The sequence below is a fragment of the Callorhinus ursinus genome, unplaced genomic scaffold (genome assembly GCF_003265705.2).
Source record: "Callorhinus ursinus isolate GAN/ISIS: 27379988/994484 unplaced genomic scaffold, GSC_fseal_2.0 scaffold15, whole genome shotgun sequence".
Lineage (NCBI taxonomy): Eukaryota > Metazoa > Chordata > Mammalia > Carnivora > Otariidae > Callorhinus > Callorhinus ursinus.
The window spans coordinates 19,715,973-19,729,892 of record NW_027397077.1 but is presented as its reverse complement, the minus strand read 5'-3'; the positions used below and the strand labels follow the sequence as shown (position 1 = coordinate 19,729,892).

General features: G+C 45.6%; 1 protein-coding gene across 6 annotated transcripts in view; it reads left to right on the top strand.

The window, feature by feature from the left end:
- Positions 1 to 10,448, top strand: part of PRICKLE2 (prickle planar cell polarity protein 2) — a 314,675-nt gene extending 304,227 nt beyond the window's left edge. For all 6 annotated transcript variants that reach the window (XM_073901500.1, XM_073901501.1, XM_073901504.1 and 3 more), the window contains one exon: positions 4,432 to 10,448. In XM_073901500.1, the coding sequence (XP_073757601.1) occupies positions 4,432 to 5,306 (875 nt within the window). In that variant the 3' untranslated portion in view covers positions 5,307 to 10,448. The remainder of the gene's footprint in view (positions 1 to 4,431) is intronic.
- The last annotated feature ends 3,472 nt before the right edge of the window (positions 10,449 to 13,920 follow it).

Genomic DNA, 13,920 nt, shown 5'->3' with positions numbered 1-13,920 from the left:
TGAGCTCGCTGGTGGTGAAGGTGTAACTGAAGCCAAGTAAGCTGGGAAGAGCATTTGGTGGGTGATCTTGGAGGCCCCTGAGGGTCTTGAGGTCTGCATAAGGACTCTGGACTTTCCCAATAGTGAAATTAACCACAGAGACACCTGTTCAGGGGCAAATACATGATTGTTGCTCATCAGTGGGTAACATTGACCATTCTGTTCATGCTCTGCGTGCAGGAAGACCCTGGAGAAAAATCTGAGTTAATCAATAAGAAGCTTTATTCATAAGTAAATTAATGTATTAATAATGTCTGCAGTGAGCAGGTAGCTTTTGCAATCCCACCCCCATGTCCCTGAGGGAATAGCCTATGTTTGGGATAAGTGATTAGTTATAGGCTCTGGGTTGAGCACCGGGCCCCTCCTGTTCTTGACCGAGCATTTTTCTGTTCTGGGGAGGGTCGAGGTGGTTAAGGTTATCCTGAGATTGCCCAGAACACAGAAGTACAACACGAGTGGGACTGAAGCTGCTCTTCTTCATGTTAACCTCATCGAAATAAGAATCTGTTCACATACGTGATGTCCTCAGAAAGGCTAGACTTGGGGGCTTCTAAAAGACAGGGTCAGGAAAACAACATGTTTGGGAATGTATGGCATTTGCTTGCTTGTTGATGCTGACCCTGATTCCACTCCAAGGCTTGAGGAGAAAGCCCAGCAAAGATCACTGCACCCACCTGTATAGCTTTTGCTTCTCCCTGTGATTTGGAAGAATGTTTTCCTTCCCTACTGGGTGGGGTGCACCTGCTCCAACGACTCATTCATCATCCTTGGTTGCTGTCCTGCCCTCTCCGACTTCAGGTTGGGGAGGTTCTGGAAGTGATTAGGCTGTTGTAAATCAGCTTTTATGATGTGTGTGTCAGAGATAAGCAGCAGGGAAAGGGGGAATTAAAGACCTCATCCCCAACTGCCCTGACAATTACCCCGGTAATGGAATTAAAAAATCTAGGTGAAAGTATTGTGGTTGGCAGAATAGTTTCTCCACAGGCATAGCCAGCGTTTAAATTTGGCTCTTTAATGAGAACACTGCTTTATTTTTATGCCATGTTATTGAGGTATAGCTTATATATGAGGTAAAGCAAGCAAAATATTAAAACTGCACCTCAAGAAATTTTTCCATGTGTATCCTTTTATAACCATCACCCAGGTCTAGATATAGAACATCTCTGGCACCCTCGAAGTTTCCCTGAGGTCCCTTCCCACTGCCCTGATCTCTGCCGCCATAGATGGCCTCAGGCTGCTCTTGAACTTCATGTAAATGGGCTCACACAGCACGTACCCTCTTGTGTCTGCCAGCATTTTCTATGACATTCATCCCTTTTGCTTGGTGTCGTTCATTCTCGTCATTGTGTGGAATTCCACCATATGATGGTTTCTCAGCTGCAGCATGACTGACCTCTGGGGGGTGCATAATTTTTTGTTGTGGAGTCTGCCCCGTGTGTGCAGCAACATCTCCCTGGCCTCTGCCCATTAGATGCCAGTAGCATACACCACCCACCCCCCCAGCCCCAGTAACTTCCTCGGACATGGAAAACCAAACCATTGTATATGCACACACTACAGTTTGGGGGAAACTTTTTATTTGGCAGTAATTTCAAACTTACTGAAATGTTGCAAAAATGGAACAAACAATACCCAGAATGTCCTCTTTACCCAGATTCACCTCTGGTTAACAGTTTATCCCATTAGTTTATCGTTGGTTCTCTCTTGCACACACACACACACACACACACACACGCAATGTATTTCTGAATGATTTGAGAGGAAGTCACATCCAGCTCAGCCATGTAGTACCATATCCTTCCCTGTGTATTTCCCAAGAGGAAGGATCTTCTCCAACATTATCATAATTACCACCATTATCAAAACTACCACAGTAGATTTGGCATAATATGGTTATTAATTGCCCATGTCCCAATTTTTTTTAAAGATTTTATTTATTCATGAGAGACAGAGAGAGAGAGGGAGAGAGAGAGAGAGAGAAGCAGAGGGAGAAGCAGGCTCCCAAGGAGCAGGGAGCCCGATGCGGGACTCGATTCCAGAACCCTGGGATCATGACCTGAGCCGAAGGCAGATGCTTAACCATCTGAGCCACCCAGGCGCCCCGCCCATGTCCCAATTTTTGTCAGTCGTTCCACAGTTATGCTCTATAACATTCTCACTAGAGAATAAGTTCCAGAGGGATCAGGTATTCTATATTGTTGCCATGGTTCCTTCATGTTCTTCAGTGTAGAACGCTCCCTCAGACTTTTATGATACTGGAAAAAAAATGTTTTAAGATATAGTCCCTTTTTTTTTAAATAGAATTTTCGTCATTTGGGAGTTTATCTCAGGTTTCCTTCTCAATCCATTCAGGAAATGTTCCTGACTGGAACATTGCATGAGTGATAGTGTGTCCTTCTCAGGACCTACGTTGGGAGGCACGCAATGTCCAGTTACGCCTCATCGATGATGTTAAGTTGATTCTCCTGGTCAAAGTGCTATCTGATTTCTCCATTGTGTAGCTACTGAATTTTTCCTTACAAACTAATACGTGGAGAAACACTTAACCACCGTGCAAATACCCTGCTCCCCCATCAAATTTTACCCCCCTGACTTGAGCATAAGTTGACTCTTGCATGAATCGATCTTTATGTACAGTGGTTACAAAATGGTGGTCTTCCAATCCAGCACCCCTTCCATGCATACTCATTCTGCTCAACATCCTACTGTATGCAAGAGCCCAGTCTTCTCCCCCATTTAGTTATTGGTGTGTTTATCTGGTATAGGTATGGACTCATGATTTCCTCCTTTTTCAATGGTTTATAAATCGTTACTGTTTTTAATGTTTTGATGCTCAAGTTGCTCAGCTTTGGCAAGTGAGAGTCCCTCATTTTTCATTTGTAACACTTCCTTCCTGTTTGGCATAGCAAGATGTTCCAGGCTCAGATCTTACATTCCCTCCTCCTGTCCTGGAATCAGCCCTCTTTCCAGACTCCTAATTCCTTTTAAGGGAGAATGGTATAAAATACAATTTATTGATCCTTTTTCCTATTAATTGACATTTGAGTTATTTCTAGTTCTAAGCTACTATAAAGAAAGCTTCTCCAAATACCCCTGTACGTTTTTTGGACCTATAAACTGATTTCTGTTTGGTGTATAATCAAGAGTAGCAATGGAAAATCATAGATTCGCCACTCTGTACACCCAAAAGAATTAACACATAAGTCTACACACACACACACACACACACACACACAAAAGGACACAGATTTTCAAAGCAGCTTCATTGATAATTCATGTGTGTGTGTGTATTTAGCTTAAATAGATATTGCGAAGTAGTTTTTCAAGTGTTCAGAACATTAGTTTTGTCAGGGGAGTGGAGTTGTTGGCCCCAGCGGGGAGGGATGAATAATCAGTGGCAGGGGTCATAATGGGCCATTGCAATTCAAAGACATGTTTTCTGCAACCAGCAATGGCAAATTGCTCATCTTCCGACAGGTAATGAGTGCAAATGCTGAGATTTTACCACCTGGGCCATTCTTAAGCCTCTCTTTCGAGAGTGCTGCTTTAGGATGGGCAGCATGGAAGTTACCCAAGTCAAGCATCTCCCACTTCCTGCAGAATGGCTTATTTCAGTGGTGCCAGTGATGGCACCTAGGGACTGCAGGTCCATTGCTAGGGATACCCGCTGGTCATGGTGTTGTTTTAAAACAAGTGCCTCCCCTGGGGAAGAAGGAGTGTCCCAGAGTCCCACTCACATCTTCTGGCTGTTAGGGGCCCATTTAAAACCCTGGAGCAGTCATTTACTGAAGAGCCTGAGAGAGTAAATATCCCTCTGTGTACACCCAGGGAGTCACTTAGTGTTCCAGACATTTGGGCTTTGGGGCTTAGGGACTACAGGCACAGGGGGAAGCTGCTGGAGGCTAACAGGAAAGTGAGCTGGTGTGGTATCATGGGATTAGATGTGAGGCTCGGTGTTGGTAGGAACTGCTTGGGCATGGCCCAGTGGCTGTCGCTGAAACCTTCCACATCCAGGATATGTGTCTCCTGTACTTAACAGTGCAGCATTAGATCAAAGGAGTAATTGACACACTTTGTAAAGTGAAATTCTAAACAGAGGAAGCATGGGTAAGATGCACAATGGGCTCCTAGTGACCTCGATGAGCCTTTGGAGGAATTAGTAACTAGTAAAATATACCTCTGTGGATGCATTTTAACCAGGTATCCTCTCTAGGTGGGCACTACCCCCCCTTGTGGAGCGGGGAGAGCTCTCCCAAACATTCTGAGAGCTCCTTTGTGCAGTGTACAGCTGCACAACCGTATGCAGCAATCCTGGATAGACGGCGGTTCCGATGAACAAGACTGCACGTTTGTATTAATGTCCGTGGTCCTCTCTTCCCTCTCTCCCCCCAGGCCTGTCTGCCGATGGTGGCGCCAAGCGCCAGGAGCATCTCTCCCGGTTTTCCATGCCCGACCTCAGCAAAGACTCTGGAATGAATGTCTCCGAGAAGCTGAGCAACATGGGCACGCTTAACTCGTCCATGCAGTTCCGGAGCGCAGAGTCGGTTCGCAGCCTGCTCTCTGCCCAGCAGTACCAGGAGATGGAGGGAAACCTCCACCAGCTCGGCAACCCCATTGGGTACAGGGACCTGCAGTCCCACGGCAGGCTGCACCAGAGCTTTGATTTCGAGGGGGGGATGGCAGGCAGCAAGCTGCCAGGGCAGGAGGGCATGAGGATCCAGCCCATGAGCGAACGCACGCGGAGGAGAAGTACCTCCCGCGACGACGCTCGCCGCTTCCGACCCCACCGCTCCAGGCGTTCCCGGCGCTCTCGCTCAGACAACGCCCTCCACCTGGCCAGCGAGCGCGAGGCCATCTCTCGGTTAAAAGAAAGGCCCCCGCTCCGAGCCAGGGAGGACTACGACCAGTTCATGCGCCAGCGGAGCTTCCAGGAGAGCTTGGGCCAAGGGTCCCGAAGGGACCTGTACGGCCAGTGCCCGAGAACGGTGTCGGACCTGGCTCTGCAGAATGCCTTTGGGGAGCGGTGGGGACCCTACTTCACCGAGTATGATTGGTGTTCCACCTGCTCGTCCTCTTCGGAGTCTGACAATGAGGGCTATTTCCTAGGAGAGCCCATCCCCCAGCCCGCCCGCCTGCGATACGTCACAAGCGATGAGCTGTTGCACAAATACAGCTCCTACGGCCTCCCCAAGTCTTCCACGTTAGGGGGCAGGGGACAGTTGCACAGCAGGAAAAGACAAAAGAGCAAAAACTGTATCATCTCTTAATACGATTGGGGTCAGGGAATGGGGAAAGATGGGAGCTAAGAATGTACATCCAGAAACTTGCACTGTTTTCAGTTTTAAAGCGCTTTCCGGGGGTGGTTGCTGGAGGAGAAGAGGAACATGGTGCCAGTTGTGGAGGCAAGGTTCTAGACTGACTCAATAGGTAGTCCCAGTTCTCGGCATGTTGAGTATTATTTGCACATTTCACTTTGGAAACGCTGTAGACTCTGTGGAGGCCAGGGTTGGCCCCTTCCTTCCCGTCAGTCTGTGTGGAGTCGCCTTTCGCAAGATGGCAAACTGTTTCCCGCTCGCTTATATCCTCTCTGGTTCTCTTACTTTTAGGACCCTTTTTCCAGTAAGTAATTTGTTTATTAGCCAGGACCCAAGACTAAGTTATTTACATGTCCATTGTAAATGCAATGTAAATGAGAGTTCTGATAAAATATTTTTGTATTTTGTAATATCAAAGGAATTTCTATATCGTAGGACTCAGTGAAGACTTGCATGCACATCCAACATTGTCTTTGAGTAGTATTCAGAGGTGATCCAGGACCACCTTTTTTTTTTTTTTTCTTTTTTCTATACAAATTTGTTACATGTCAGTGAGACCTTTTTCAAAGGAGTTTATTCAATTTGACTTTTTGTGGCTGAAAAAAAAAATGAACTATTACACCCAAAGTATTTTATGCTCCATTCCATCTTAAGGAGACATCCTTAAGTCTGCTCCCACCCTCAGTAGAATTTCTTCTCTACAAAGTGATAGTAATTTTTTTTTAATTGCAAACGTAACTTTTGCCAATTAGAGAAACCAACCAGTGTCCGTAAAGTCCCGTGAGCAACGCCATCCCTGCTGGGAACATTGAAGTTGCTTGCTATTGATCTGTCCCTTGGGGAAAATGAAAGTGACTGTGAGTGGTACCCGTCGTGTGATGTCAGCATGACGTTGTTTTGAGTGTGGCATTATTTTCTGGTGCTCATGTTTCCTGGATTATATTATCTGCTTTCCTTTACCAAGGCAGACAGAACAGCTGCCTTTAGCCTGACAACCGGTTGTCCTCAGTGCAAATGAACTTAAGCAGTACACATGTAGGGGCAGAAGGTTCTGTGGGGCTCTGGGAGTGACGGGGTGTTCTAGATCGTACGTCATGCGTGGAGAAGGAAGAAGGGAATTCGAAAAGCAGAAAGCAAGTCAAGGGTGGAGACTGAAGGGGAATATGAAGGAAGGTCAGAGCAAAGAGAGCTTCTGGAAATGAAGTAGAGTGGAGGTGACCACTACCTTGAATAACCGCGCCCCCCCAGTGCTTGTGGAAAGAATCCAGTTTAACACACCCCGTAACCAGAGTGTCTGGGTTACCCAGGAACGGGAGCTGCTCGGGAGATTTCAGGGTGATGGCCTTGAAAAACAAATGCTGTTCAGAGGGGGATTTTCGTGTTGAACTTTGGGGACTGTTGGTCAGACAGAAAATGGGCTCAAAAGTGAGTTTGCTTGAAGAAGACATTTAACGGTTGTGTTGTTTATAGTAAAATAAAACTTCCTACCTTGCTTCAGTTCAAAATGAAGCGCTGGCTTTTTCTTCCATTCTCCTCCTCCCTTTAATGGATTGTGGCAGTTGAAATAATCCATCGGAGGACCCACCTTTAGTGAGATGTACTGTTGATGTAGTACACGGTGTATCTCAGTGCCCATCTGCCATGGTGAGGTGAGCGTGGTCTCTTTTCAGTATAGTAGTTAATATTTTCTAGTATTTTTTTTATGGAGAGAATGTGAAAAGTGGCTTTTCAGACACCATCCCAAATGGGTCTGGGGAAAAGAAGGCTGTAAAGGTCGTGGAAATGGCACTCCATTCAGGATGTATTAAAATAATTTGCTTTTCAGGTATTAATATGACATTTGTCATTGTCACTGATTTTTTAAAAAAGCAATGCAAATGTTGGTTGTGGCTGTTTTCCGCATGCTATCTTCATATCTAAATGCTTCATTAATTATCCAAGCCTCCGGAGAATTAACTCTATTACGTTTGTATAGTAAGTTTGTAAACTGCTTGGCAAAACTGATTAAGAAATAATGTGCAACACCATGCTACTGAAGTGGCAGGTTTCTGGTAGAAATCGGGCGAGTCCAATTTGGAGTTTTGAGTTCCTTGATTGATAAGAATAAAAAGGCATTTGGGAAAAAGAAAAGAGAGACAAAAGTAGATCGCTTAACATAACAAACAACTGAAAATCATGTCTGTCCTCTGTGGCCTGGAATCCAGTGAAAGAAATTCTCCTGGTAAAAGCTGCTTTCTAACTCCATCCTTTTCAAAAGTACCTCTTATTTTCCCCAGACGAGGCTTGAGCCACCATCAGCAGAAAGAAGAGGGTGGCCGGAAATCGACCCGTAGCCACATCCTGTGAGAGGGTGGGAGGGATAAGTGACTTCAGAGCTAGCTGCCCAGGGAGCATCTGGCAGCTCAGCTGGCCAGAGCCTGAAATATACTGAGATGCAAGCCTCAGGGTCACACTGTCTATAACCAAGTTCACCTCCGTGTGTTCCATCTCAGCTTCTCCCCACCCCACATGCAGCCAGGCACCTTACAGATGATGCCCAGGAGGCTGGTAAAATCATCACAAAGGTGATGGGACCTCCAAGTGAATGCCCTGGAGAGGAGTTCTACCCGTTCCTGATAACTTACACCTAACATCACGGAATCCCGGTCCCAGAAACTCAGTGCGTTCTCTTCTGAGGCAAGAACTTAGGGTCCTCACCCGATTCCTCCATCACAACCACGAGCTCTTCCTGGTCAAGTTTTGCCTGTGAGTGGGGCTTATACTCACCTCTTCCTAGATTTCATTTCCTCTTCGATAGACTGTTCTAGAAAAGTAATCTTTTCCTAGTTTCCTCATCTCTAATACCTTGGGTTTGCTTTTCCTACCTCTCTTCATATTGGTCTCCTTGTCTTTTGGTTAAAACCACCACTTTGGACTTCAGGTCATTTCCTACCGCTGCTCAATTCAGTGGCAACAGAATGCACTCTTTCCCAGGAAGAAGTCGCCCTTGACGGTTTCCTGAATGGCCCTGCCAATACATGCAACCCTTGATATTGTGAACAGCTTTCTTAGCAGCCTGGTGGCATGGAGTGTGGCATTCAGGTCCCCTTCCTTCTGTCGTGTAGTTCCAGGATCTCTATCAAGTGTGAAGGTGAATGAGGTGAGGGAAAGCAGGACCAGGTGCAAGGCGGGTAGAGTTCCTAGTGGTGGTTGTTTGATGCCTCCTTTCCGCATTCACCTTCTCATCTCTAGTCCTTCCGTTCTGTCCTCAGCCAGCCCAGTGAACAAGCAATTTTGTCTTTCCAGCGGGGGAGCAGAAGACAGCTCGTGCTCATCCTCTTTTCCCATTCTGTAGGATGCTTTTGCACTGCAACAAACTGTATTTCCTTCTCCCGCAGTGGCTTTCCACTTCTTGGGTACCCCTCGCCATTGCTGAGTTCAGGTGCAGCCGGTGATGACATAGATGTAGCACATGCTCTACCATCCCTGCAACCCGGCCCATAAAACCAATGGATGGCTCTGCGCTTTCCTGGGGAGCATGGATGCAGCCTCAGAAAGCTTTATGACACTCCACGCTGCCAGGATGAGTCGATTAGAACTGAGGTCATTTGATAACAAGTCTCATTTGTGAACTGATTTTTATCTTTCCATCGTTTGCCATGGGCCCAAAACAGTATACCAACCTTTTAGGAAGCCTCGTTCATAAATGACTGTGGAGCCCAATTCCTTTGTGGATGCTAAAAGTGGAGGCTGACTTTTCTAAGTAAAACAAAGACAAATCTCTTTGGCCTCCTTTTGCATTCCCATGTTCTTGGCCAATTATTACACACAGCCTTCTGTTCATCCTTTTGCAGAGGTCAGATAAGAGGCCATCTTACTCTTCGTCTAATCCCACCTTCTAACCAGAAATAACACAAATATTTGAATTCCAAGGAGAAGTGCTCTGTGTGTATTTCTGTCTAACAGAAACCAGATGCTAACGCCTAAGAAGGAGGATCTATCTCTGGCCAAAGTGGGAAATGAAACCAGTTATCTGAATATTTCATGTCAGAAGAGTTGCTATTCGCAACTGTTTAGGCACCTTCAAGGCTTTGAAATGGGCTCTACGGACAGCCTTCCAGCTGCAGGACTCAGCGAAGCCTCCTCTCCTGATTCTGAAGGCACTTTCAGGTTGGCCGCCTTTTGAGGTCCATCTCTCAAAGCACAAGGGAAGTAGAAATGAAGACAGCTTTGCCTTGCTTCCAGGGCTTGGCCCCTTCGGGCTGTCAGCAGACACCAGAGCTCGTCTGTCTGACCACTTGGAAGCACTTGTCAAGGTTAGGACCAAGAAAGGATTGGATTCCCTTTCCATTTTCTCATACTAGGAGCCCAGTCAACACAAGACTGCCATAAACCGTGACTCACTATTGGGAGGTATACTCTTTTATAAGCTTACTTCCTGCTGACAAAACTAGATTTCCCCAAGGGGAATAAAAAAAGGAGGGAGGAAAGTCACGTCATGTAGGAAAACATTTCTGGTGATTTAAATACGATGAATCTGTAGGATAGAAGAAAAAAATTGTTCTATCCTGAGAGTTTTGGGAGATATCCCTTCACCCTACTGGGCATTTGGCCATTCGTGTTCAATAGGTCACTGTCCCGCCTTTTTAAATTTTTTTGGAGAGAATTACCCACTAGTAAGGTCTGCTCTCCAGCCTCTCTAGTTGATATTCTTGTGTTTCCATAAAGCATTTTGGTTCTACGATGGACCCTGACTTAACATTCTAAGGTCTAAGAGTCCTTCATTTTCCTTAGCAAATTAGGACTCTGGCAGTCTCCCCTCTCCTAAACACATCCTTTCCTGTACAGGATTGCTTTGCCCATCTCTCCTGCTTTAACTCCAAGTGCAGAAACAAAACCTCAGAGGGTCTGAGAAGGTGAGGCAGGCCAGACTCTGTGTTGTGTGTCGAGTGTCAAGCTATTTGTAAAGAAGGTCTGCAACAGGCCTTTGGTGTGGGCTCTGCCAGAGACTGTTGTGAACACTTTGCTTGAGATCCGTGCCCTGTAAAATGGATATGTTTTACTGATGTCTGTAATACATTTGTAAACTTCCAATAAAATTTGAATAAAAGAAATGTTGCCAATCTTTTCGGTCCTCCCTCCCTTTGCACGTTTCTTGAAATTGTTGCCTTTGAGCATCTGCAGCAAAGCAGACAGGCTACACGTATCAGGGGATGAGGTTTACTATGAAGGGTGAACCTGATTGTGTCAATCGGGATTTTTCAACCTCAGCACTATTGATGTTTGGGACCAGTTCATTGTTGGTGGCGGAGGACTGTCCCGTGCCTTGTAGGATGTTTAGCAACATCGCTGACCTCTCTATGCACTAGATGCCAGTAGCTCTCCTCCCCCTGGGTTGTGACCGCCAAAAATCTCTCCATGCATCATGCCCATTAGGATGGCTACTATCAAAAAAATAAAATAAAATAAAATAACGGGTGGGTGAGGAAGCGAGGAAATTGGAGCCTCTGTGTACTGTGGGTGAGAACGTAAAATGGTGTGTCCTCTGTGGAAAAGAGCACAGCAGTTTCTCAAAAAATGCATACATAGGGACCCCTGGGTGGCTCAGTCAGTGAAGTGTCTGCCTTCGGCTCAGGTCATGATCCCGGGACCCTTGGATCGAGTCCCACATCGAGCTCTGCCTGCCACTTCCTCCTGCTTGTGCGCTCACTCGCTCTCTGACACATAAAATCTTTTTAAAAAAATGTTACACATGGAACTACCATGTAATCCAGCAATTCTACTTTAGGGCTTATACCCAAAAGAATTGAAAGCAGGGCCTTAGCAGGGCCTCGGAAAGATAGGAGCACACCCATGTTCATAGCAGCATTAGTCCCAATAGCTAAAAGGTGGAAGCAACCCAAATGTCCACCAATGGATGAATGGATAAAACGAGATGTGGTGTATACGTACAGTGGAATATCATTCAGTTTTAAAAAGTAGAAAATCCTGTTACATGCTACAACATAGATGAACCTAGAGGACATCATGGGAAATGAAATAAACCAGTCAACCAAAAGACAAACATTGTATAATTCCACTTCTGTGAGATACCTCGTGTAGTCAAACTCATAGAGATGGAAAATAGAATATTTCCCCCAGAGGCTGGGGAGAGGGAAGAAGAGAATAGGAAGTTATTTAATGGTTATAGAGTTCCAGTTTTTCAAGATGAAAAATCTGGAAATTGTTTGCACAACAATGTAAATGTACTTGATACTACTGAACTCAGCACCTAAAAATGGTAAATTGTATGTTATCTTTATTTTAACACAATTTAAAAAAAGAAAATGTCTCCACGCATTGCTGAATGTTCCTTGGGGACAAAATCACTCCTGGTTGAGAACCACCAAAGTAAATGATTTGCTTTCTTAGCATCTTTGTTCCTTAAGGATTCTAGAAACTGACTCCTACACAGGCCACACAGTTAACTTTCAGTTATTAGCAGGAATTAAAACAAGCAACCCCAAAATATTTGTATTAGCTTTTAAGCAAATAATAGGTGGGTTGTCTAGAGAGTTATGTCCATGGCTGTGTTATGGCTAGGATAGCATTCATATTGTCAAGGAGCTGGGCCACCAAGGTGGCTCAGTTGGTTAAGTGTCTGCCTTCAGCTCAGGTCATGATCCTGGGGTCCTGGGATCGAGGCCCACGTCGGGCTCCCTGTTCAGTGGGGAGTCAGCTTCTCCCTCTTCCCCTCCCCGCTACTCGTGTGCGCTCTATCTCTCTCTCTCTCTCTCTCAAATAAATAAGTAAAATCTTTAAAATACCATCAAGGAGCCAGGACCAAAGCAGTATGTAAATCAGATTTTCCCGTGTCTGATCCACAACATTTCGGACTTGCTGGATACTGCAATAACATTTATTCATTCAGCAAATATTTATTGAGAACCTGCTCTGTGCTGGGCACTGTTCTAGGTGCTTGTAATACAGCAATGCAGAAAACAGAACTTCCTACCCTAAAGGAGCTTACAAACTGGACTTTCCACCAGACATAAAATCTGACATAGCAAATATTCTCACGCACCCTAACCATGAGGACTTGAGAGTTGCAGACGAGTCTTATTTCATTCTAAGGCCTTCTGAGAGCCTTTGGATGAAGGCTTGAGGTGTGTTGGAAAATGACAATTACCAGGCCTGTTCTGCTTACAGACCTTCCTGGGGAGCATGGCCTTCAGGCAGCCATGGTCTTACTCTGTGACCCCCATCTTCCTCCTCTTCAGCTAAAATGATTGGCGTCAATATGGTACCTAGCCAACAATCTATAAGTGACGTAAGTGACATGGCATGGTAAACTGGACCAATCAGATTCCCTCTTTCAAGAATATAAACTCAGGGTTTCTGAGAGACTGAGGCAGTTGGCAGTGTAGGCAGAAGCTGGGAGGATGTGTAGGGAGAGCAGCCCGGAGGTGGAGCTGGGCCTGCTAGCATCAGGGCAAGATGAAGGAAGAGGGAGCAGAAACTCAGGCTGAGAGCAGGACCAAGAACACAGATGCATGTGAGCCCAGAGAGATCTGAGGTGACCCACAGGAGATGGTCCCTCAGACGTCTCACCCCAAACAGATTCCAGTTATAATTAAGGTATATGAAGGATGAATCCTGAATGGCGGCTTCCGTATGTTTTCTTTTGCCCTGCTCCTCTTTAGCAGTTTTTCTCAAGATTTTATTTATTTACTTGAGAGAGAGAATAAGCAGAGGAGGGGCAGAGGGAGAAGCAGACTCCCCGCTGAGCAGGGAGCCTGACAAGGGGCTCGATCCCAGGACCTTGAGATCATGACCTGAGCTGAAGGCGGATGCTTAACCAACTGAGCCAACCCAGGTGCCCCCAAGCATTTAGCACTTTAATCCCCTCTTAGCCACTTGTTTGTTGTATCATCTCGGGAAATGTGCATGTCTTCTCTGAGGCTCAGTTTTTATCTGACTAATGCGAGAGTAATGGCATCATGTGGGCTTACTGAACGAATGCATGGAAATCTCTTGGCGCTATGTCTGCCACTGTAAGAGCTCAAAACATAGTATCTGTTGCTGCGATTACTATCATCATCATCTCGAAGAGAAAGAGTAGCAGAAAGATACCATGGGTATCCGGTCTAACAGTGCTCATTTGTTGTCATTTAATGTAAGCATTAAACTGGGGTTAGAGACATCCCAGGAAGGCCTGAATCTTTCCTATATGTAAGAAATGCCTGCAGATTTATTAAACAAAACAAATCTCCTGGTCCTAATCACAGACGTTCTGGTTCAGCGGATCTGGGGTCAAACCCCAGAATCTGCTTTTTTAACAGGGCTTTCCATGTCATTCCAATCCGGCAGGTTTGAGGACCACACTTCATGAGACTCTGCCTTAGCAATTGTTTGTTTGTTTGTTTTCTTCCAGAACAGATAAACAAATGTCTGCCAGTCCCACCCACTTCAGGAGACTCTGATAACAAGTCCATTGGTCAGGTTGGAAAGATCTGAGGCTGGGGTGTACAATACAATTTGGAGGATCTGAGGTATATTCACTTTTCCCAGGAGTGACTGTCTTCACAAATAGAAGTATAACTGATTT